Here is a 23,483-nt window from a genome sequence, read left to right on the forward strand (position 1 = left end):
CAGTCTCCTGATCTCCAGAAAGTTACTATCTGACTTAGTTTCTGCTTGAAATCTCTGGAAAGAGGCTGAACTGAAGCAGTTCATTGTCTCCACTGCCCTCCCTGGCCTGCCTCCTCCTGATCTGATCTCTCCAGCCCCATCTCCTGCTAGTTTGAAACCAAAGAATTCCAAACTGTACTTCTTTTATAACCTATGTAGATACTTCCAAACTGTTCCACTGATAGGAACAGCACTCCCTTCTTTGCTCTGATAATTCTCTTATTTTACAGACTCGGTTTGGTTAAACTGTAGTCCTCCAGGGTACCCTGTGTCCCTCGCCTGCACCTCTATCGCACCCTGTAGAACCTTTATTTTGGCATTTACCCATCCTTTTGGAACTATTCGTCTGTGTGCACACTCCATCCATTGGTTTGGACGCGCTGTCTGCAGCCGGAGGGGCACTCACCACAGTCGCTGAGCCCGCGGAACACGCATAGGCAAAGTTTTCCTTTTTTCCTCCCACTTATCGCCTTTCCCTCCCAGTTGGCTGGTGACACACAGTATAGGAAAACCAAGGTCATGGCCATAGCTCAAGACCCTCCCACATTACTCGCACCAGCTGAAAGGCATCTGCGCACACAGGCAGTTCGGACACGCTGGGTCGGGTGCGGTGCTCGGCCTTCCCCGCCCCCCAAGAGCCCGAGACCTCCTTGGCACTGCTTGGCAGACTCCCCGGCTCCGGTGCGCGGCGTCCGGGTCCGCGGAGAGGTGGCGGGAGCAGCGCCGGACCTCGGCCCCCCACCCCCCCGGCGGTGCGTGATGGGCACCCCGCGGCGCTTCAGGTGACCTTGCCCCGGCAGCGCAGCCCAGCAGCGCAGCCCGCAGTTCCAGGCGCCGCGGTCCTCGCGCCCAGCCGGTCTGCTGGGTAACCCCGAGCGCGCTAACACCCGGCCCTGCTAGACCTCCCTCCCGGTTCTGTTAGTCAGCCGGCCATCTACAGGAATTTATTTCTCTGGGCCCCGGGTCATTACGTGGAGCAAGGGCCCCTTTGGACTGGGACGTCCCCCTGGGTCTTCCTATCTGCCCGAGCTTCTCATCGACTCGCCTTTCAAGCTTTCGGTCCTCCAGCTCTTCTGTCCACACCTTAGATCTGCTCGAGCCCTGCTGGGAGTCTGTTCCATTATCCCAGAGAGAAGAAAATCAGCGTGTGGATGGTGACAAAATGCCCCAGGGATCGGGCACTGCAGCCTTTCTGAGTGCTCCCACCTCTCATTGAGCCCCTTAGCCCTCCTCCACCTTTTCCTAGGACCCCCTTTCTCCAGTTCCCACGCCCGCCCTGTCCTGTTCCTGGCTGTGGGCTTCTAGGACTGTCTATCCTCAGCTTTCTGTCGGGACTGAGGTGGGCTGTGGGGCACCGGGGTGGTGCAGGGGACCTCAGTGGATCCAGGTAACGCCGCAGTTTCCCTGCGCATTAGGCTAGCCTAGAAGAGCTACCTTGATGTGAGCCTCCTCTGTGGCTCTTGCGACTAACCTGCTTCTAGAGCAGCATTTTAATCCTTACAGTTTGACGAGTCCAGTGCCTTCCCTTGGTCATTGCTCTTTCTCTTTTCAGCTGGTGTCTCTCCTGGAGAAGAATCCTGTGCATCTTTTTCGTGCCACTTATCTTACCAGGTTTTGCTCCCCGAGTGAAAGATAAAGTGCGTCTTATATACACAAATGCACAGCTACAGCCAGCCCGGTACGGTTTGCCTGAGTGGGGGAAGGGGGTGGGGGCGTCTCCTTTCTTGGAGAAGATAATAGCAGCAGGATGCTCGGAGCGTGTCCTACCACAAGAACTTCCCTTTCCGCTAAGGCTATGGCGGCCTGTCCTCTTTCTCTCTCGCTCTCTCAGCATGTTTAATTGGTCTCACCTGACCCCCCTCACGCTGAAGGACCGATCTGTGGGACTTGAGACTGAAAGCAGAGTCGGAAGTAAGCCATACTTCACCCTGGGGGGTCACGAGTTCCTGATTTTCGGGGGCTCCATCCATTATTTCCGGGTGCCCGGGGAGTACTGGAGGGACCGCTTGCTGAAGCTGAAGGCCTGTGGATTCAACACCCTCACCACGTGAGTGCTGGCCCTCTAGCCCTGCATGACCTTGCTACCCTACTCCTAACCCCTGCATCCAGGCGCAGAGCCTCTGGATTTGGGGCCCCCGCCTGAGGGTTTACCTTCGGAATAGTCCTTTCTAGCATGTGCCTTATATGCTTAAGTGTCACACCTCACACTTGGTTTGCTGTGGTCAAAGCCTTGGGTAGGGGTTAATGAGAGCAAGACAGAAGGAGTAAGTGATTGCCACAAGAATCTCTCTAATGGGAGAGTCGTTGGGTCCCTTAGGAGCTCTCAGTTCAATGACAAAGGCTCAAAGTATACTTAGAGATAAATAATACATGGTGGGTTTTTTTTAAGATTTTATTTATTTGAGAGAGACTGTGTGTGTGCGCCTGCGCGCACACAAGCTGGGGGGAGGGGCAGAGGGAGAAGCAGACTCCCTGCTGAGCAGGGAGCCTGATGTGGGGCTCCATCTAATCCCAGGGCCCTGGAATCATGACCTGAGCCAAAGGCAGATGCTTAACTAAGACACCCAGGAGCCTCAATACATGGTGTTTTAAAAACGATTTTTATTTATGTATATGGAGGTGAGCTTGTAAAGGAATAATAGTATCAAAAGAAATGGACACGGCAAAGGAAATACCAGTATCACTAAAGTGAAGTTTAATGGCATTAAGGGAATGAATACTGTAGCTTAATGATTAAGAGCATAGGGACGCAGGGTCAGACAGACCTGTCTTCAGTCCCAGCTCTGCCTCCAAGGGCATCACATCCTAGGGCCCTGGTGTCCTCGTCCATAAATGGGCAAAATAAAAATTGCTTCATAAGTTTGTATTGATGATTAAATGAGATAAAACCTTTACCTTATTTATGTGAAAAGTGCCTATCACAATGCCTGGCACGTATATGAACTCAATTCTAATGGCAAAAAAAGAAATGCAAACTTACTTTAGTCAATCATAAGAATTTAAATATAAATGTAACATGATTAAATATACATTTAACATGATAAATTTAGCGTGATCTTTAACATGATTAGGTGTATAGTGACAAAAGGTAACGTGTATTTAGGGTCTACTGATGGCTGGGCATTTTGTAATTATCTTCACAAAATCACTTAATCTTCACAACCAGCTGTCCTATGAGATGGATACTGTAATTCTCACTGTGCGGGGGGGTAAATGACAGAAGTATAGAGGGCTTAACTAGCTTCCTCAGGGTGAGTCTCCTCCCACCTTCTTCTCAAGGTGTGACCCTTGCTGTGACCCAGCTGTGAGTGAGGATGCTGCCCAGGTCACACACGGGCATAGCCTCCTGCCTGTGCACAGATGGCCAGTCAAATGAAAACCAGCCCGAAGCAAAAATCACATTTGAGTTAGGAACAGTGGAGATTCCTTCATAACAAACCTATTTCCACAAAAGCCTTGAAGCTCAAAAAGTTGGGAGTCGATAAAAATGGGATAGAGGGTAAGCCTCAAGAAACCATTCCAAGGAAGGCAGCCCTGTAACAGGTGCACGGGAAAGAACGTGAGGTTAACTTCATGGGAATGGTGTTTTTGGAGTCGGAGAAAAAAGGCTGAGGCACCTGGATGGCTCAGTTGTTAAGCGTCTGCCTTCAGCTTGGGTCATGATCCCAGGGTCCTGGGATCGAGCCCCGCATGGGGCTCCCTGCTCCGCGGGAAGCCTACTTTTCCCTCTGCCTCTCCTGCTCCCCCTGCTTGTGTTCCCTCTCTACCTGTTTCTCTCTCTGTGTCAAATCAATCAATCAATCAATCTTACAAAAAAAAAGGAGTAAAGGCAGGGGAGCCCACCCTTCATATAACAATGCTGCCATTGACAGAACACTGAGATCCCCATCTACATATATCCACACTATAAAGTACGACAACCAGTTTTAGTTATTCAGCGAACATGTATATAGTATTTACACTTAGCCAGGCATGTTCTAAACCCTGGAAAATATTAATTCACATTGTCACTATATCAATACTATATGGTGAGTAGTGTAATCATTATCTTATGTAGGTGAGAAAACTCAGGCACTTGCTCCAAGACTACACAGTATTAGCAGAACTATGCTTTGAATTCAGACACCTGGTTCCAGCAGCTAAGCAACTCAACCACCTTTCATAACTGGGGACTTCGAGACTGAGGATGACGTTCAGAGCACTTTGCAACCCTGCTTGTAAAGTCATGTAAAGTTAAGTCCCCTCTGCAGGGCATTTTATCATTTTATGAGACAGAACTCATTTTTCTGTTTCTTGCTGAGATGTTTATCACCAGCAATCAGAAGGATATGTTGTCTTCATGGTCAAGCTGTGGGATTTTATTAGAAACAACAGGAAAAAGTAAAGGCAGTCCTGAGAGGCTTAAGCTTACAATATAGAAGGAGAAAGAGCAGAAAAAAAATGTTAGCAAAACTCTATGGGGCATTTAATGTAATGTAATGTAAAGTTTTACATCTGAACTATAATTATGTCAATTAAAAAATAGTTGAGTTCCCTTGCTTTTCTGGGCAATTCTACACTGGTTGTTATGGATTATACTTACAATGCATTGATTATTTAAAAAACAAAGAACCACCGGATGTCCTGACCCACCTACACCACTGACAAGACCTAGCAGGACCATAGAAATGCAAAACCTGCACTGCAATCAGAAGAGATGCCCCTTTCCTCCTGAATGTCTCTCCACCGTCCTCTTGTGGCAAAGATAAGCACGGTACTCGCTACAAAGGACAAAATGCTTCAAGGGCAGGCTGCATCCATTACTGCAGAGCTGATACTAAAGGTTGCATCTGAAGCTGGGAGGCAGTAAATTGATAATTGGCTCATCTAATAATCAAAGAATTTAATCATAAGTAATCATTGAGTTTTATTGAGAGTTTTCTACATCTAATGAAAAAATTATATGGTTTTTCTTCACTTCTTTATTAAAGTAATAAATTATATTGACAATTTTTCTGATATTCAACCAATCCACAGCTCTGGGATAAATTCTGTTTGGTTACGAGACATGAATATGTGAATATGCACACACACATGAACACATATAGATTGCTAGACTTGATTTATTTGTGTTTTATTTCAGATATATATATATTTAGGATTATAACTGAAATTGATTTAAAATTGTATTTCTCTTAGTATCTCGTCCAGTTTTGATCAGTCTTATAATAAACTCATCAAGTCACTATATATTTTTTTCTCTTCTCTGAAACTACCTTGCAAAAGAATTCTCTTTACTCTGAATGTTTCTTAAAATTCACCTGTAAAATCTCTGTGACTACTATCTTTTGTGGTTGTGAGGTGAAGATTCAACTTTCTTGAATGGTTACTGCTTTTTCTTCTAGAGTATATACTATTTTTATTCTGTAGATCTTTTCTCCTTTTCTTTCTTCTTTTGGAAACTCATAGAGTGACTATATATTTTTTTCTCTTCTCTGAAACTATCTTGCAAAGGAATTCTCTTTACTCTGAATGTTTCTTAAGATTCACCTGTAAAATCTCTGTGACTACTATCTTTTGTGGTTGTGAGGTGAAGATTCAGCTTTCTTGAATGGTTATTGTTTTTTCTTCTAGAGTATATACTATTTTTATTCTGTAGATCTTTTTTCCTTTTCTTTCTTCTTTTGGATTAACTGGGACTTTTAAAGATTCTCCTTTCTTTCTTGGAAGTTGTACATCATATTGTGTATTTAGGCCTTTTTTTTAATCTTGTCTAAATATTTAGTTTTTTCAAAGAACTAGCTTGTAGCTTTATTAATGCTCTCTATATCTTTTTGTTTTCTAGTTGATTATTTCTGAGTTATGCATAATTTCCTCTCTTCTACCTTCTTTGATTTAGTACCTTCTCCCCTCTCCTCTTCTCTTCCCCTACTCTCTCCTCCCCCTCCTCCTCTACCTCCTCCTCCCCCTCCTCCTCTACCTCCTCCTCCCCCACCCTCTCCTCCCTTTCTTTCTCCTCCTCTTCCACTTCCTTCTTTTCTCCTTGTCTCCTGAGTTGAATATTTAGCTCATTTTCTTTCCAGGATTTTGCATTTTCTAATATATTTATTCAGGGATATGAGTGTACCTCTAATTATTGCTTTGGTTACATATCCCATAAATTTTGCTGTGTAATACTTTGTCACCTGGTCTCAAACATTTCAGCTATTTGGGAATATGCCTTCTGTTTTATTTATTTATTTTACTTTTTATATTTTTAAAGCCTAATTTTCTAATGTAGTTGTCTTTGTCTTGGGATCATGGACTATGTGATGTAAGTTTTTGAGATTTGTTGAGATTTATTTTGTATTTTACGACTGTTGCATGTGTTTTTAAGAATATATGTGCTCTACCTTTGGCTACTGAGTTCTCTATGTATTTCTTAGATTCAGCCTTTCATTTGTGTTATTCAAATTTACATCCTTACAAGTTTTTGCTGTTATTTTCTTTGTTTCTTAGGGAAGTATTTTAAATCTTCCCACTATGACTATGGATTTATCCCTTTCTCTGGTTCAGTTAATTCCTCCTTTACATGAAGCTATGATCATAGACCACATGAGGTCATGATTACTGTATCTTCTTGATGGATCATTTCCTTTTTTATTATTCGATGCCTATCAACATCTATTTGTTTTTTTTGTTTGTTTGTTTTTTCTCAACATCTATTTGTGAGGGATTTTTTTTTTTTTGCTTTAAAGTCCATTTTGCCTGCTATTTAAGATTGCTAGAATAATTTTGCCTCATCTATATCATTTTCTATCTTTTTGTTTTCAACTTTTCCCAGCAATATCCTTTAAGTAAGTCACTTGTGAGCATCATTTAGCATTTTTTTTTCATTCTGTTCTCTTAGTGCATAGCTATAAAATTTATCATGCATATTTAAGTCTTGAGCAAACCAACTTTTCATTCCTCCTCACAACGAAAGATCTTAAATACAGTCAGTTCTACCACAATGCAACATATGGATTAAAATCTACATTGTGCAAAATTGTGTAATAAGAACTACAGAGCTAATGAGAAAATGAGGTTAGAGGCACAACACTCAAGAACTTTGTTGGTGACACACACAAAAAAGATAGTCATCTAATAAAAATAGCACCTAATAAAAATTTTACACGTATCTCTTTGTCCCTACAGGCTCAGCCCTGGGGGTGGGGGAAGGTGCCTCACACGGTCCTTCTTGCTAAATCTAAAACTGGCACTTTTCTTCATTGCATCTCCATTATCCTTGTAGGAAGTCCTCCTCTATTCTTATTTTGATTAATTCTTAGCAAAAATTTCTTGGGTATATGTAGGCATTCGAGGGTTTTATCCTTTTCATTATAGGTTTAATGGGTATTACGTAGAATGGAGTGGTGAGTGGGATAATTTATGTATAAATTCAAGGAATCTAGAATCATAGGATTATTGGCAGCTTGGACCACAACTGGGTAATAAAGAAAGGAACTATTGACAATAATCAATGTTTACATAATACGTATTTAATTGCCATTAGAAACTCCAACTTATTCCAAAATAGAGCTATCCCAGGTGTTGGCATGGATTTGGGGCTGACCTAGGAATTTAGAGGAAAGAAATCAGAAGATGTTTATTGTACTTCCCCCTTCCCTATTACAGCTATGTTCCGTGGAACCTCCATGAGCCACAAAGAGGCAAATTTGACTTCTCTGGGAACCTGGACCTGGAGTAAGTGCTCTTGCTTCTTCTATGGCCTGGCCTGGGGTGGGGAGGCAGAGAGGTGGCCCCTTGGGGTTGATCAGGAACTGTGGGACCATCTTGGTTCTGCTTTGAGAACCAGAGAGAGGCAGGTCGGGAGCCTTGTTCTCAGGACCCACATGTTCTCCATGAACCTGTTACTCCTGGGGTTCTGGGTCTGCTTCCTCTGAGCCCAGACCTCTTCACTGCAGCCCAGAGGTGCCTAATCCCCAGTGTCTGCCCTGCTTTGCAGTGTGGGCCAGCCATCTGTGCTGGGACAGGGGTTGCCCCTCTATGGTTACCCCTCTAAGGCTGTTGGGGTCAGGTTCACTGTTGGGACCCCCCCATACCCTGTTTGATGCCCTTCCTCCTTATGCCCCCAGTGGGGCTGTGCAGAAGGTCCTGGGCTGGGAGCAAGTGTGAACCCAGCTCCCAGGGCCTGTGAAGGGAGGGAGGAGAGGAGCTGGGCAGCTCCACCACCTTGTGATGCTGGGCTTGTCCCCACCATCCCCTCTGTGTCTTGAGAGCTGCTGACACTGACCTCCCTAGGGCCTTTGTGCTGATGGCTGCGGAGATCGGGTTGTGGGTGATTCTGCGTCCAGGCCCCTACATCTGCAGTGAGATTGACCTCGGGGGCTTGCCCAGGTGAGTGGGGCTGTGAGTCCAGAGTTGTGGTTGTAGTAAAGTTTATTTGTTGGCTTTACTAAACATAAAACTTCAGTCTAATAACAATTGAGCACATCCTCTGTGTCTTGCACTGTTATTTGCTTTATATACATTGTCTCAGGCAGGGGTTGCAGTAGTATGGTGAGGTGTAGGTACTCTTGTAATCCCCATTTTATAGACGACACATCGTGCTGGTGCTCTGGGTGTGTGGCCAAGAGTGTGCAGGGGGAGAGGAAGCATCAGGATGATCATAGTCTTTTTTCCACACTGGAGGGAGCTATGCCCAACTCTGGCCTGTGGTGGGAAGAATAGGGGGAAGCCTTAGACACTGAAGAATGGGTTTGTTCTAACCATGTCTGATTTTTCTCTTAGTTTGTCAGTGGAAGACCAAATTCTCTGTACTAAGAACCTTCAGTCCCCCTCCTTTCCCTCTTATTTTCCTTTGCCTGTTCTCTCATCTGTGATGCTTGCCCTCAATGCAAACAACTAACGTTCAGGGTGAGAATTCAAGAATGCTCTTCTGTTACTGTCACAAGCTGACAGGACTGCCCATTTAGACCATGGCTCTGCTCCAGGTGAGCACTTTTACTTTCCTTTGTCAGGTAAAAGAATTACTTTTCTCCAAGATGAGCTTGTTTTCCCATCCCAGCTCAGGAGCAGAAAATACCTGACCTTGAAGAAGAGGGTGCCTTAGAGGAGAAGCAGTTCATGGGGCAGGTTAGCTGGATCCCTGCCCAGTACTTTACAGGTGATCTGGAGGTGTGCTTACTGGCTTATAAGCTCTTACTCTGTGCTGGAAGTCTCAGCTCTTAGAGGAAATGCAACCTCTGCCTAAGGTGTTTACACTGTGCTCAAGAAAAATGTTTTTAATGAACTGAACAAGAAGAGAGGAGAGTATTCAACGAAAGGTTAAACTACCTCTCATTAAGATGTGGGAGTACAAGTCTTGATAGTAAGTTGTAAAGTGCCATGTCGATGGAGTTGGTATCTTTTCTTCTAAATTTCTGAGAATGGTCCAAAAACCTGACATGGACCCATCCCTTCAGGACCCCTGAGTGCTCCAGGACCATGGACATGAGCTCAAAGGATGTAAAACTGCCAAAGCCCCACCCCCACTTACCCTCACCTCTACCCTCCCACCTCAGACACTGAGCTTGTCCCCTTTGGCCCCCAGCTGGTTGCTGCAAGACCCCAAGATGATATTGAGAACAACCTACAAGGGCTTTGTTGAAGCAGTTGATAAGTATTTTGACCACCTGATTTCCAGAGTTGTTCCTCTCCAGGTAAAGCAAATTTCCTGTTCCTTCTTTTATTTTTTTTTAAGATTTTATTTATTTATTTGAGAGAGAGAAAGAGAGAGCACAAGCAGGGGAAGGGGCAGAGGGAGAGGGAGAAGCAGGCTCCCCACTGAGCAGGGAGCCCGATGTGGGACTCGATCCCAGGACGCTGGGATCACAACCTGCGCCAAAGGCAGATGCTTAACCGACTGAGCCACCCAGGCACCCCTCCTGTACCTTCCTTCTTATCTTTGCTCTAGGAAATTGTTTTTCTGGCTTGTTCACAGAATAGGCCATGCCCAGTCTTTATGAGAATTAAAGCTGACATTCTTGCAATTTTCAATTCTAGACCCCCATCTTAAGTAGAGCCTTTACCCCAAGGTTTCTAGAAAGACACACATGGTACAAGGGACTGACAAAGGGTGTTCATTTGTGGTTGTCATTGTTCTGAATGTACTCGATATTCATTAAGCTCACTGACCTTCATACTGCTTATTTTTACTCTTAAATTATCTTTGTTGTTTTAAATAGTTAATACAGGTCCTTGGTGATAAAACTCAAAAGAGTATAAAAGAGTTGATGGTGAAATAATTCTCCCCTCTTACCCTGAGCCAAAGCCATTCAATTTCCTTTTCAGAAGATAATCAATTTTGCCAGATTTTTGTGTGTCTTTCCAGAGATTTCCTACACATATAGAAGCAAGTTATTTATACATACACTTACACATGTGTATGTGTATTTATGCATACTTTTTAATAAAAAATACACAATTCCCACTGAACTTTTTTTTCACTTAAAAATATATTTTTGAAACCCATTCTTTTTAATATCTGCATAGTATCCCACAATTTGGATATATCGTGATTCATTTAACTAGTACATCATCATGGACATTTGATTTTTCAAGTTTATGCTATAATGCATAACTTGGCTTATATGTCATTTTGTACCTGTGTGAGTATATTTGTTATTGCTATTTACATTCCAGTTTGTTTTAGTTTCATGAATGCACAGAGCACAGACACCATGCATTTTCCTTTCTTCATGGAGTCTCCAGATCTTATGCAAGGTACCCACAGCACACAGACCAGTCTGTGATAAAAAAGAACATATACCCTGCAGTCTACAAGGCAGCAATTGTTTGGTCATTATGTTTGATTTTTAAAATACAACTCTCTTCCAAAGAAGAGGGGGTGCATGGCTATTACTTAAATAAAAATAAATCTTATTTTGAGAGCATATATCTTGATAAAACTTGAGAGGGGATAAAAACCAATTATTAGGTAGTAGACCAATAGCTTATTATCTTAGACTCTTTTTTTGGGGGGGGGATATGATGCAGATCTAGCCCTTTGTAACTAATTCTCAATTGTGAATTATGAGTTACTCTTAGAATAATTTTAAAGAAAAGAAACTGTGGATTAGGAATGGAAATAAAGGGAAAGACAGATTAGGAATAATGTCTCTGCAGTACAGCTTTAGGAGAGATGAGCAATGCTGCGGGGAAGAAGACATCGTTGTTAGGATTAAACTCTGGGTCTCTTAGGCGGAATTGAGGTACATCTTTCATCAGAAGGGCTAAAAACCATACGTTTCTGGCTGCGTTTCTGCCAAATAGGTGGGACCAGATGCAGGAGCAAAAATCTCTGAGCCTTAAAGCTAGAAAGACTTTGGATGTTTGGCTGGAAGTTCAGGCACAAGTAGAAATGCCACATATCATTAATACAGATGCAGCAAGCAACGCGAATTTACAAACACCTCACTGAAATCGTGAGGTAGGAAATCCCAGGAAACTTTTCAAAAGCAAGGAATTTTAAGTGCAAATGAAATTTATAGGGCTTATCATTACTAAATTGTTAGTATTTTAGAGTTTTCTATTTGGTTGTCTTGTTTTAATTATTACATTTAAGTAATTTTTAGAGTGTCTTTACTATTTCACTTGGGACTTTCACCCTTCTAACCCTGTTTGTTTTGTAAGGTCAACCGTGAATTTATGACGCAGTTTTTAGAAATCTCACCCTCCAGGTTGGGGAGAAGATATGGTTCAATAATACAAGCAATTTTTCTTAATTCATCAGTGTGGAATACTTATGTTCACTTAACGGGTAATTACTGAGCACCTGCTATGTGCCAGATGCTGTGTAGGAGCTAAGCTTCCAATGGTGAGAAGGACAGACATGGTTCCTGCCCCATGGAGACAAATGACCACTTACAACATGAGGGATAGTTGCTGCAGTGGAAGAAGTGCAGGACAGCCCTCATAGGGTAGCAACAAGGGAGGAAGGGAGGCTCAGGGCATGGCTTTCCAGAAAAAGTAACTTAAACAGTGACCTGAGGTATGGGCAGGCATTAGCAATGGTCAGGAGGATCCAATGGGTAAGGATCAGAGAGCAAGAGACAGAAGGAGGAGTTTGAAGAGCTGGAAGTAGAAAGTAAGGTGGGAAAGAGGGAAAAGATGAGGCTGTAGAGGAAAACCCACCACACATGCTCACTCTCTTCTGTTCCAACACAGGGGCATGCTCATTCTCTTCTGTCCCATTGTCCAAAACGGAATACCTCTCTCTAAAATTGGCATTTACTCTGTAGGCAATAGGAACCATGTAGGGGGTGGAGTGGTCAGGCTGTCAAGAGCTCACTCTGCCTTCAGTATGGAGAGGCTTCTGCACTTGAGTGTGGAAGGACATTGAAAGATTAAGTTAAACAGTGAAACTTATAATGTCAGTATAATTTCAACTAGGTTACTGTTGGTGACAGGTGGCACGACGGCATTGGAAGAATTACTGTGGTGGTTTGAGGGGTGGAGTCGAAGTGAGAAAGCAAAGCAAAAAAACCAAACCAAACAAAAAAAAGTGAGAAAGCAGAGAAAATTGAGTGTAGACAACCGGTAACTCTTTTAAGAAAAAGGGCTCTTAAAAAGGGGAGAGCAAGAGAACTGTGGGTGGGGTAACAGTCCTGGGTGCTCTCCCTCTCCAATGTGAGGGTTCCGAATACGTTTCCATGATGCTGGAGGTCAGTTGATTTGGAAGGAGAGGTTGAAAGTACAGAAGGTAGAGGGAACAGGGCAGAGAGTAGGAAGCAGGGAGACTCCACGCATGAGTGGTGGCATTATCCTAAGGCAGGAGGGGGAAGGAACACCTCTTTCATTTGCTGGGGAAAGTGGATAGGGTGGGCAATGAAGCATGGGAGTTTTTAGGTTTGAGATTCATATTTAAGCAGATAATTAGTATGAGAAATAGAGGGAAAACTGTGGGAGCTGCTTATCTCCAAAGTCTAGGGAAGGCAGGACTCTGTGCAACAGCTGAAGTGCCTGGAGGTGATTGACTCCAGGACCTGGGGGAAGAGAGGGAGCACCAAAGGAACATGAGGTAACTACTTGGATCAAAGCTTACCGCACCAGGTGTGTGATCTTAGCAGCAAACTCAGAAACTCCAGGCTTTTCCCACCCGTAGCTTCACATTTCCCCTTGATTTGCTTGTTTCTCAGTACCACAGGGGAGGCCCCATCATTGCAGTGCAGGTGGAGAATGAATATGGTTCATTTGCCAAAGATAAAGATTACATGCCTTATGTTCAAAAGGTAAGAGACACTTGGTGTGTCCTCATATTTACATGCTTCCTTCCTCACTCTGTCATTTTTATAGGCATGCATTTTCAAGGCCCTGCTGCATGGGTGACCCTGTGGTAGGTGCTATGGGTCTCATCACTATGTTGAGAAAACTGGATCTCACTCTGTGAGATCAAGTTCAGTGTCTCTGTGAATGTGCAGTGTTGTCAAGATGTACTCAGATAACTTTATTAGGAGATAAAACATGATGTGGAAAGATTATATCTTTCTCTTGCTATTTCTATGACCCATAATTCTCCTTAAATCTGGGGGCTGGTAAATTTACATCCATAGTAAATAATGCTTCATGAACTTAATGACGACGGCTCTCATCCTGCAGCTTTCTGACCTGTAGTGTTAACATTCTTTCTTCTGTTGCCTTTGCTCCTCCATGAGGGGGGGGGGGTGTCTCAGGCCAGGGAACAACTGCAGTCTTGCCTGGTTGCCTTTCTGATGGGTCAGGACCCTTCCCATCCCTGATTTCCCACAGTGAAGAAGCTGATGAGTTTCGAGTGTAAACTGGACCTCCTCCCCAGGTTGCTAAGCAAAATGCGGGGTCGCATGTTAGCTGTGTCCACACAGAGACCCCTGGGAGGGACGACCCAGAAGGCAGTGGGGAAGAGCTGCCTCCTGGGCAAGGAAGAGTGAGCAGGTGACAAGAGGGGGAGGAGGGCAGTGCTGGGCTCCCCGGACATCCTGGCTCCTCCCACAGAGCTCTGGCCTCCGGGGCTGGACAGGCTCTGTGAGGGACTCCTCCCCTCTAACTATTCTCAGGGGCATCACGTTAGACCCCCTCAAATCAGTCTCATTCAGCTAGCATTGTTTTTTCTTGACTTTCAAAATTTACTACTTGACTACCCTGCCAGGCCTGGACATGGCTTAGTGAATATGTAAGACACATAGCTGGGGTCCTCTTGCCCTCTGGTCATCTGTCTGCTCCTCAGCCCTTAGTAAATGCAGTTTGCAAATTAGATTCCACCCCCCTTCCCTGAAGCCATGACAGGCTTTCTTGCTTCCTTTGAGTGTCCAGGTAGGACCCAAGTTTTATGAAGTTTATCTGTGATCCCCACAGCCTTGGCCTCTTTCCTTCAAGCACCAAGTGCTTCAAAACCTTCTCTCTTTCTCTTGGATTTAGAGTCTCCCTCAAGTGCTTCCTCATAAAAGTCAGCCTTGGGGTTTTCCCCTTCAGACTGTGACCATGGATGTCAGAGCTCCTGACTCAGCTGCTCTTGTGGTCATCCCTGGGAACAAAACAGGCTGGGACAGAGACCAGGGTTCCCCTAATTTACTGAATTGCAGACGGTCAGACTCTAAATTCAAACCTTTCTCTCTAGCTCACACATTGCCCAAGTGAGCCCAAGCTATATTTTTCCCTAATTTCCTTATGCTTCCTTCTTCTCATGGGAGCAAGGGAAGTAGGTTCATTTTGTCCAGTTTTCTCAACAGGCCCTGCTGGAAAGAGGGATTGTGGAACTGCTCGTGACCTCGGATGATACAGAAAATGTGCTAAAAGGCCACATAAAAGGAGGTACAAATTTAGACTTATTTTAAGGAAGAACTGAGGCCCTTCACCAGCCAGTTTGAATCTTGAACCAAGTATATCTCAGATGTCTACATTGGAATGGACTCCAGAAACTTGATACTGATAAGGACTCAAGGTCCAAGTGAAGAGCTCACACACCAACCCCAACTCTTTCCCTCAGTCATGTTGTCTTTAAACAGAGTTATAATTGAGATCTTCTGGTCTCAGTACACTTTTCCATCTTTCATAATTTTTCCGTGGGCTAAGAATCTGGATTGGTGCTGGGCATGGCTTAGAATCCCGGTCTTCTCCACCAATGTGGAGAGCCACATGGAGAAACAGAAGATAGACGTGTGTCAGGAAGATGGCCTAGGCCAAGTTCTAGTCCTGGGATCTTATAGCTGGAAACTCACTGTGGACTCTGAGTTCATCCTAGAGGGTGAAGTAACAGAACAGTTCAGACCAGAATCATAAGGTGATGATAGTGAGGGAAATGACCATGGTATTATCAGCAGCCATTTGAGTCCGAGGGAGTATCTGTCAGGTAGTCCTCAGTTCAAGACCAGTTACTTCCATATATTGCTGTTTTCCCCTCCTTTTTGGTGGCTCTTCCCCTCACTATTATGGTACAATGGGAAGTGTGCTGAACTTGGGTCAGGAGACTTGTTTTCAGTTCCTAGGTCTAATCAAATTGTATGGTCTTGGCCTGTTCTACTTCTCTACACAAAATGTGGTTAATTTTAACTGCCCTTCTTATCTTGCATTGTCCTTGCAAGTGTCTAGTGATGTGAGGACTTATATGGCAGCCCTTTGTACTTTGCAAAGTGGAATATAAGTAGTGTCTCATTATCATTACTAATTAGCACACCTTCCTTCTGTGTGCCAGGGCCTCCAGCTATCCCCTGGTGGCACTGGCACAGTACCTCATGCAGCACCTGTCTCTTCTCTCTATAGTTCTGGCCACCATCAATGTGAACACATTTGAGAAGAGTGCTTTCGAGCAGCTTTCCCTCCTGCAGGTAAGGATGTCTTAGAGATGAAGAGTCTTTGCTCCTTTGCCTGCCCAATCCTCCCTAGCCTGTGCAGCTGGTGTTCAATGAGAACAGGCCTGGCAAGGTAACTCCTGCTTCCTTCCACCCCCAAGGCCTCAGCTAGGTTCCAAAGCAATTTGGGGAGTTTATGCCTTTTGTCATGGGGAATGAAGAGGAAGTCCTGCTTCCATCACCACTGTTAGTGAAGCACCTCATGGAGATGACTAGAGGGAAAGTGAGGGGATTATGTGGGGTAAATCAAAGGGAGATGATGTTCCTTTTTCTCTGCAAGGACAGAGCTCAGAAATTGGCTATATACATTGCTGAGAGAGGACTCATAACTAGCTTTGCTGGAGTCAGCCTATTTTAGCCAGACTGCAAATTATGGAAGTGAAAAACTGTTGTACATGAATTCATTAACAACCATGGATGGAGTAGTTCCTATTTCCTCTCAGTGGGTTGTCCCTTGTGATAGTTTCAAAGATGGACAAATCATGGTCCGTGCCTTTGGGAATTATATCCCTTCTTCACAGAACAGCTAGATTGAGCTCTTAAAGACCAAACTGATTATGGTTTCCTCTGCTTAACACACTTTCCTGGGTCTCCTTTGTGCCCAGGATAATATCCAAAGCTGGTGCCATGGCTGGCGAGGCCTGGTATGACCTGATGCAGTCTTCCTTTCCAGGCTCAGCCCACACTGCTCTTCTCCCTTAGGCAGGAAAGCCTTCTTCAGTACTGCAAAGTAAGGGGTGCACTGCTCACGTGGCCAGAGCCTCCCGAGGTGCTTCCTCTGCCTTACACCCTCCTACACAAGTTTTAATTAAAGAACAAATTAATCTTATTTCCTCTTCTCACTAATTTCTACACATCTTCTGACCTAGTACATGGAAGGGACTCTGCCAGGGCTGGCTCCATGGCTATCTATTTTTTAATGGCTGTAGTAAGTCTCTTTTTTTTGTTGTTGGTTCTTTTTCTCTTGTCACTTTTAAAATTTTTTTTAAATTTTAAATTACTATTATTTTTAAAAATTTATTTATTTATTTTTATTTTTATTTTTATTTTTTTAAATTTTATTATGTTATGTTAGTCACCATACAATACATCATTGGTTTTTGATGTGGTGATCCACGATCCATTGTTTTCATATAACACCCAGTGTTCCATGCAGTGCGTGCCCTCCTTAATACCCATCACCGGGCTAACCAATCCGCCCTCCCCTCCCCTCTAAAACCCTGTTTGTTTCTCAGAGTCCATAGTCTCTCATGGCTCATTTCTCCCTCCAATTCCACCCCCCATTTTTCCCTTCCTTCTCCTAATGTCCTCCATGCTATTCCTTATGTTTCACAAATAAGTGAAACCATATGATAATTGACTTTCTCTGCTTGACTTATTTCACTTAGCATAATCTCCTCCAGTCCCATCCATGTTGATGTAAAAGTTGGGTATTCATCCTTTCTGATGGCTGAGTAATATTCCATTGTATATATGGACCACATCTTCTTTATCTATTCATCTGTTGAAGGACATCTCAGCTCTTTCCACAGTTTGGCTATTGCGGACATTGTTGCTATGAACATTGGGGTGCATATGACCCTTCTTTTCACTACATCTGTGTCTTTGGGGTAAATACCCAGGAGTGCAATTGCTGGGTCATAGGGTAGCTCTATTTTTAAATTTTTGAGGCACCTCCACACTGTTTTCCAAAGTGCTGTACCAACTTGCATTCCCACCAACAGTGTAAGAGGGTTCCTCTTTCTCCACAACCTCTCCAACATTTGTTGTTTCTTACCTTGTCAATTTTTGCCATTCTAACTGATGTAAGGTGGTATTTCAGTGTGGTTTTGATTTGAATTTCCCTGATGGCTAATGATGATGAACATTTTTTCATGTGTCTGTTAGCCATTTGTATGTCTTCTTCAGAGAAGTGTCTTTTCATATCTTCTGCCCACTTTTTGACTTGTTTTTTGGGTGTTGGGTTTGAGAAGTTCTTTATAGATCTTGGATACCAGCCCTTTATCTGTAGTTTCATTTGCAAATATCTTCTCCCATTTTGTGGGTTGCCTCTTTGTTTTGTTGACTATTTCCTTTGCTGTGCAGAAGCTTTTTATCTTTTTATTTTTTATTTTTTTTATTCTTATGTTAATCCCCATACATTACATCATTAGTTTTAGATGAAGTGTTCCATGATTCATTGTTTGTGCATAACACCCAGTGCTCCATGCAGAATGTGCCCTCCTCAATACCCACCGCCAGGCTAACCCATCCTCCCACCCCCCTCCCCTCTAGAACCCTGTTTGTTTCTCAGAGTCCATCGTCTCTCATGGTTCGTCTACCCCTCCGATTTCCCCCGCAGAAGCTTTTTATCTTGATGAAGTCCCAAAAGTTCATTTTTGCTTTTGTTTCACTAGCTTTTGGAGATGTATCTTGAAAGAAGTTGCTGTGGGTGATGTCAAAGAGGTTACTGCCTATGTTCTCCTCTAGGATTTGGATGGATTCCTGTCTCACATTGAGGTCTTTCATCCACTTTGAGTTTATCTTTGTGAATGGTGTTAGACAATGATCGAGTTTCATTCTTCTGCATGTGGCTGTCCAATTTTCCCAGCACCATTTACTGAAGAGACTGTCTTTTTTCCATTGCATGTTTTTTCCTGCTTTGTCAAAGATTATTTGACCATAGAGCTGAGGGTCCATATCTGGGTTCTCTATTCTGTTCCGTTGGTCTATATGTCTGTTTTTGTGCCAGTACCATGTTGTCTTGGTGATCACAGCTTTGTAATATAGCTTGAAGTCAGGCAACATGATGACCCCAGCTTTGTTTTTCTTTTTCAACATTTCCTTGGCGATTCAGGGTCTTTTCTGATTCCATACAAATTTTAGGATTGTTTGTTCCAGCACTTTGAAAAATGTCATTGGAATTTTGATCGGGATGGCATTGAAGGTATATATAGCTCTGGGTGGCATAAGCATTTTAACAATGTTTATTCTTCCGATCCATGAGCATGGAATATTTTTCCATCTTTTTGTGTCCTCTTCAATTTCTTTCATGAGTGTTTTGTAGTTCCTAGAGGATAGATCCTTTACCTCTTTGGTTAGGTTTATTCCGAGGTATCTTATGGTTTTGGGTGCTGTTGTAAATGGAATCATTTCTCTAATTTCTCTTTCTACAGTTGCGTTGTTAGTGTATAAGAAAGCAACTGATTTCTGTGCATTAATTTTGTATCCTGCCACATTACTGAATTGCTGGATGAGTTCTAGTAATTTGGGAGTGGAGTCTTTTGGGTTTTCCACATAAAGTATCATGTTGTCTGAGAAAAGAGAGAGCTTGACTTCTTCTTTGCCAGTTTCAATACCTTTTATTTCTTTTTGTTGTCTGATTGCTGTTGCTAGGATCTCTAGTACTATGTTGAAAAATAGTGGCAAGAGTGGGCATCCTTGACGTGTTCCTGATCTTAAGGGAAAGGCTCTCAGCTTTTCCCCATTGAGGATGATATTCGCTGTGGGTTTTTCATAGATGGATTTTATGAACTTGAGGAATGTTCCCTGTATCCCTATACTCTGAAGAGTTTTCATCAGGAAAGGATGTTGTATTTTGTCAAATGCCTTTTCTGCATCAATGGAGAGGACCATATGGTTCTTCTCCCTCCTCTTATTAATGTGTTCTATCACATTGATTGATTTGTGAATGTTGAACCACCCTTGCATCCCAGGGATAAATCCCACTTGGTCATGGTGGATAATCCTTTTAATGTATTGTTGGATCCTATTAGCTAGGATTTTGTTGAGGATTTTGGAATCCATATTCATCAGGGATATCGGTCTGAAATTCTCCTTTTTGATGGGGTCTTTGCCTGGTTTGGGGATTAAGGTAATGCTGGCCTCATAGAATGAGTTTGGAAGTTTTCCTTCTGTTTCTATTTTTTGAAACAGCTTCAGTAGAATAGGTATTATTTCTTCTTTGAATGTTTGGTAGAATTCCCCAGGGAATCCATCAGGCCCCGGACTCTTGTATTTTGGGAGGTTTTTGATCACTGCTTCAATCTCATTACTGGTTATTGGCCTATTCAGGTTGTCAATTTCTTCCTGTTTCAGTCTTGGCAGCTTATAGGTTTCCAGGAAGGCCTCCATTTCATCCAGATTGCTCAGTTTATTGGCATATAGTTGTTGATAATAATTTCTAATAATTGTTTCTATTTCCCTGGTGTTAGTCGTGCTCTCTCCCCTTTCATTCATAATTTTATTAACTTGGGTCTTTTCTCTTTTCTTTTGGGTAAGTCTGGCCAGTGGCTTATTGATCTTATTAATTCTTTCAAAGAACCAACTTCTAGTTTCGTTGATCTGATCTACTGTGTTTCTGGTTTCTAATTCATTGATTTCTGCTCTAATTTTAATGATTTCTCTTCTAATGCGTGGCTTAGGCATTGTTTGTTGCTTTTTCTCTAGTTCTTTAAGGTGTAGAGTTAGTTGGTGAATTTGGGATTTTTCTATTTTTTTGAGTGAGGCTTGGATGGCTATGTATTTCCCCCTTAGGACCGCCTTTGCAGTATCCCCTAGGTTTTGGACTGATGTGTTTTTGTTCTCATTGATTTCCATGAATTATTTAAGTTCTTCTTTGATTTCCTCATTGACCCAAACATTCTTGAGCAGAGTGGTCTTTAGCTTCCAAGTGTTTGAATTTCTGCCAAATTTTTTCTTGTGACTGAGTTCCAGTTTTAAAGCATTATGGTCTGAGAATATGCAGGGAATAATCTCAGTCTTTTGGTATCGGTTGAGACGTGATTTGTCACCCAGTACGTGCTCTGTTCTGGAGAAAGTTCCCCATGTGCGCTCGAGAAGAATGAGTATTCTGTTGTTTTAGGGTGGAATGTTCTGTAAATATCTATGAGGTCTATCTGGTCCAGTGTATCATTCAAAGCTCTTGTTTCCTTGTTGATTTTCTGCTTAGATGATCTGTCCATTGCTGAGAGTGGAGTATTGAGGTCTCCTACAATTAACATATTGTTATCAATATGACTCTTTATTTTGGTTAACAGTTGGCTTATGTAGATGGCTGCTCCCATGTTGGGGGCATAGATATTTACAATTGTTAGATCTTCTTGTTGGACAGACCCTTTAAGAATGATATAGTGTCCTTCTGTGTCTCTAACTACAGACTTTAGTTTAAAATCTAATTTCTCTGATATAAGAATTGCTATCCCAGCTTTCTTTTGAGGTCCGCTGGCATGGAAGATGGATCTCCATCCCTTCACTTTCAGTCTAGATGTATCTTTAGGTTCAAAATGAGTCTTTTGTAGGCAGCATATGGATGGGTCCTGTCTTTTTATCCAATCTGCAACCCTGTGCCATTTTATGGGAGCATTTAGGCCATTCACGTTGAGAGTGATTATTGAAAGATGTGAATTAATTGTCATGTTGCCTGTGAAGATGTTGTATTTATAGATTGTCCCTGTAAATTTCTGTTGTATATCACTCTTGGGGTCTTCCTCCTTTTATAGAACCCCCCTTAATATTTCTTGCAGGGCCGGCTTAGTGGTCACATATTCTTTCAGTTTCTGCCGGTCGTGGAAGCTCTGCATCTCTCCATCCATTCTAATGACAGCCTTGCTGGATAAGGTATTCTTGGTGCATTCTTTAGCACCTTGAATATGTCTTGCCAGCCTTTCTGGCTTGCCAGGTCTTTGTGGATAGGTCTGACATTATTCTGATGTTCCTCCCTTTGTACGTAAGGAATCTCTTCCCCCTAACTGCCCTTAAGATTGTTTCCTTGGTTCTAAGATTTGCAAGTTTTACTATTACATGCCAGGGTGTTGGCCTGTTTTCCTTGATTTTCCTTGATCTTGGGAGGGGTCCTCTCTGCCTCTAGGACTCGAATGTTTCTTTCATTCCCCAAATTAGGGAAGTTCTCAGCTACGATTTGCTCAAATACATCTTTTAGTCATCTCTCTCTCTCCACTCCCTCCAGGATTCCAATTATTCTGACATTGGAACGCTTCATGGTGTCACTTATTTCTCTGATTCTATTTTCATGGATTCTGAGATGTTTTTCCTTGGCCTCCTCTTTTCCTTTTTTATCTATTAAATGGTCTTCCAGGTCACTAATTCTTTCTTCCGCCTCACTTACCCTAGCTGTTAGATTATCTAGATTAGATTGGATCTCATTGATAGCGTTTTTAAGTTCTGCCAGTTCAGCTTTCATGTCTGCCCTTAGAGACTCTATGTTGCCATTAATTGATTTCTCCATTCTAGCCATTGTCTTCACAAATGCTAGCCTGAATTCCATCTCCGACTACTTGGTTATATCTGCATCCATTTGTAAATCTGCAGCATAAGTCATGGTCTCTGAGTCTTTTCTATTTTGGGGGTTCCTCCTCCTAGTCATTCTGTTGATGGGTGTTTGAGGGAATGTATAGAGTCCAAATTATTGACCAGAACCCAAGCAAGATGCACCTGTTTTCTTGGGACCTTAGGGTTGCTGGCCTCTTTTTTCCCAGCCTGTCTTCTGGGGGAGGGGCCTGCCATGCTGTTACTCAGGTAACCCTCTTTGGGGGAGTTGCCCTGCCCCCCTGTGGTGGGGGATGGGCTCAGCAGGAATCAGTTTTTGGGGCTCTTGTTCTCTGGCAGCTTTCCCTGGCTGCTTTCCACATCTCTTCTGTGAATCAGAGCAGAAGAGACCATTTCCAACCCTCTGCCTCAGCGCAGAGAGACCGCAGTCTGTTCTTCAGTGAGCCCTCCAGGTCATATTGTCTCCGTTTCTGTCCATGCTGCTATAAACTGCAGCGTCCTGGGTTGTGCACCCCTCTGCAGTGCCCCCAGTCCTGCCTCCAGGTCGGGGCACGTCTCTGCCCTTTGTACTTCTAAAACCGCCAGCCGCTCCCAGTTCGCATGACCCTGCCACTCCGGGTTTCTGCCCCGGGGGCTGCAGTTCGTAGGCGCGACCCCGCCACTCCGGGTTTTTGCCCCAGGGGCTGCCCTAGAGTCCTTTCCCACCGCTACCGATCTGCAAGTCTGTGCCCCATCCCCAGCGCACGAGGCTGTTGCTCACCTGCGGTGTAGGATCCCCATGGCCAGGCACCTGCCTGCTGCCGTTTATCCTCCAATATCTGCCCATGGAATCACAGCTCCCCACTTCGTACCTCAAAACCAACCGACTGGAATATTCTGTTTGTAGAGATCCAGATCTTCTTACATCTCAGGTTGGTTTCGTGGGTACTCAGAGTGATCTGGTAGAGATCCAGCTCAATTCCAGGGACCAGTTGAAATAGGTTCTCTGATTCCTCCACCATCTTTCCTCCTAATCTGGTTTTCTTTCCTTATAATGTCTTTATTTTAGAATCGGTAATGCTGGCCTCATAAAATGAGCTTGGAAGTATTCCCTCCTTTTCTATTTTCTGGAAGAGGTTTATAGAATCCATACCATTTCTTACTTAATGTTTGGTAAAATTCACCAGTGAAACCATCTGGACCTGAAGTTTTCTTTTTAAAAAGACTTTTATGTAGAATTTAATGTCTCTAATAGATGTAGCATAATTTAGATTATTTCTTCTTGAGCAAGTTTTGGTAGTTTGTGTCTTTTAAGGATTTATTCTATTCTTTTTTTTTTATTCTTATGTTAATCCCCATACATTACATCATTAG

General features: G+C 43.2%; 1 protein-coding gene across 1 annotated transcript in view; it reads left to right on the forward strand.

Annotated features, from left to right (window-relative positions):
- Nucleotides 1–798: 798 nt before the first annotated feature.
- The window catches only part of GLB1L3 (galactosidase beta 1 like 3), a 74,943-nt gene continuing 52,258 nt past the window's right edge, over nucleotides 799–23,483 (forward strand). The window contains 9 exon segments of the mRNA XM_035009450.1: nucleotides 799–821; nucleotides 1,592–1,717; nucleotides 1,871–2,086; nucleotides 7,675–7,743; nucleotides 8,302–8,397; nucleotides 9,593–9,701; nucleotides 13,179–13,271; nucleotides 14,745–14,826; nucleotides 15,775–15,791. Coding sequence (XP_034865341.1) covers nucleotides 799–821; nucleotides 1,592–1,717; nucleotides 1,871–2,086; nucleotides 7,675–7,743; nucleotides 8,302–8,397; nucleotides 9,593–9,701; nucleotides 13,179–13,271; nucleotides 14,745–14,826; nucleotides 15,775–15,791 — 831 coding nt within the window.

This window comes from Mirounga leonina, unplaced genomic scaffold (assembly GCF_011800145.1).
Source record: "Mirounga leonina isolate KUSES-001 unplaced genomic scaffold, KU_Mleo_1.0 Mir_153, whole genome shotgun sequence".
Classification (NCBI taxonomy): domain Eukaryota; kingdom Metazoa; phylum Chordata; class Mammalia; order Carnivora; family Phocidae; genus Mirounga; species Mirounga leonina.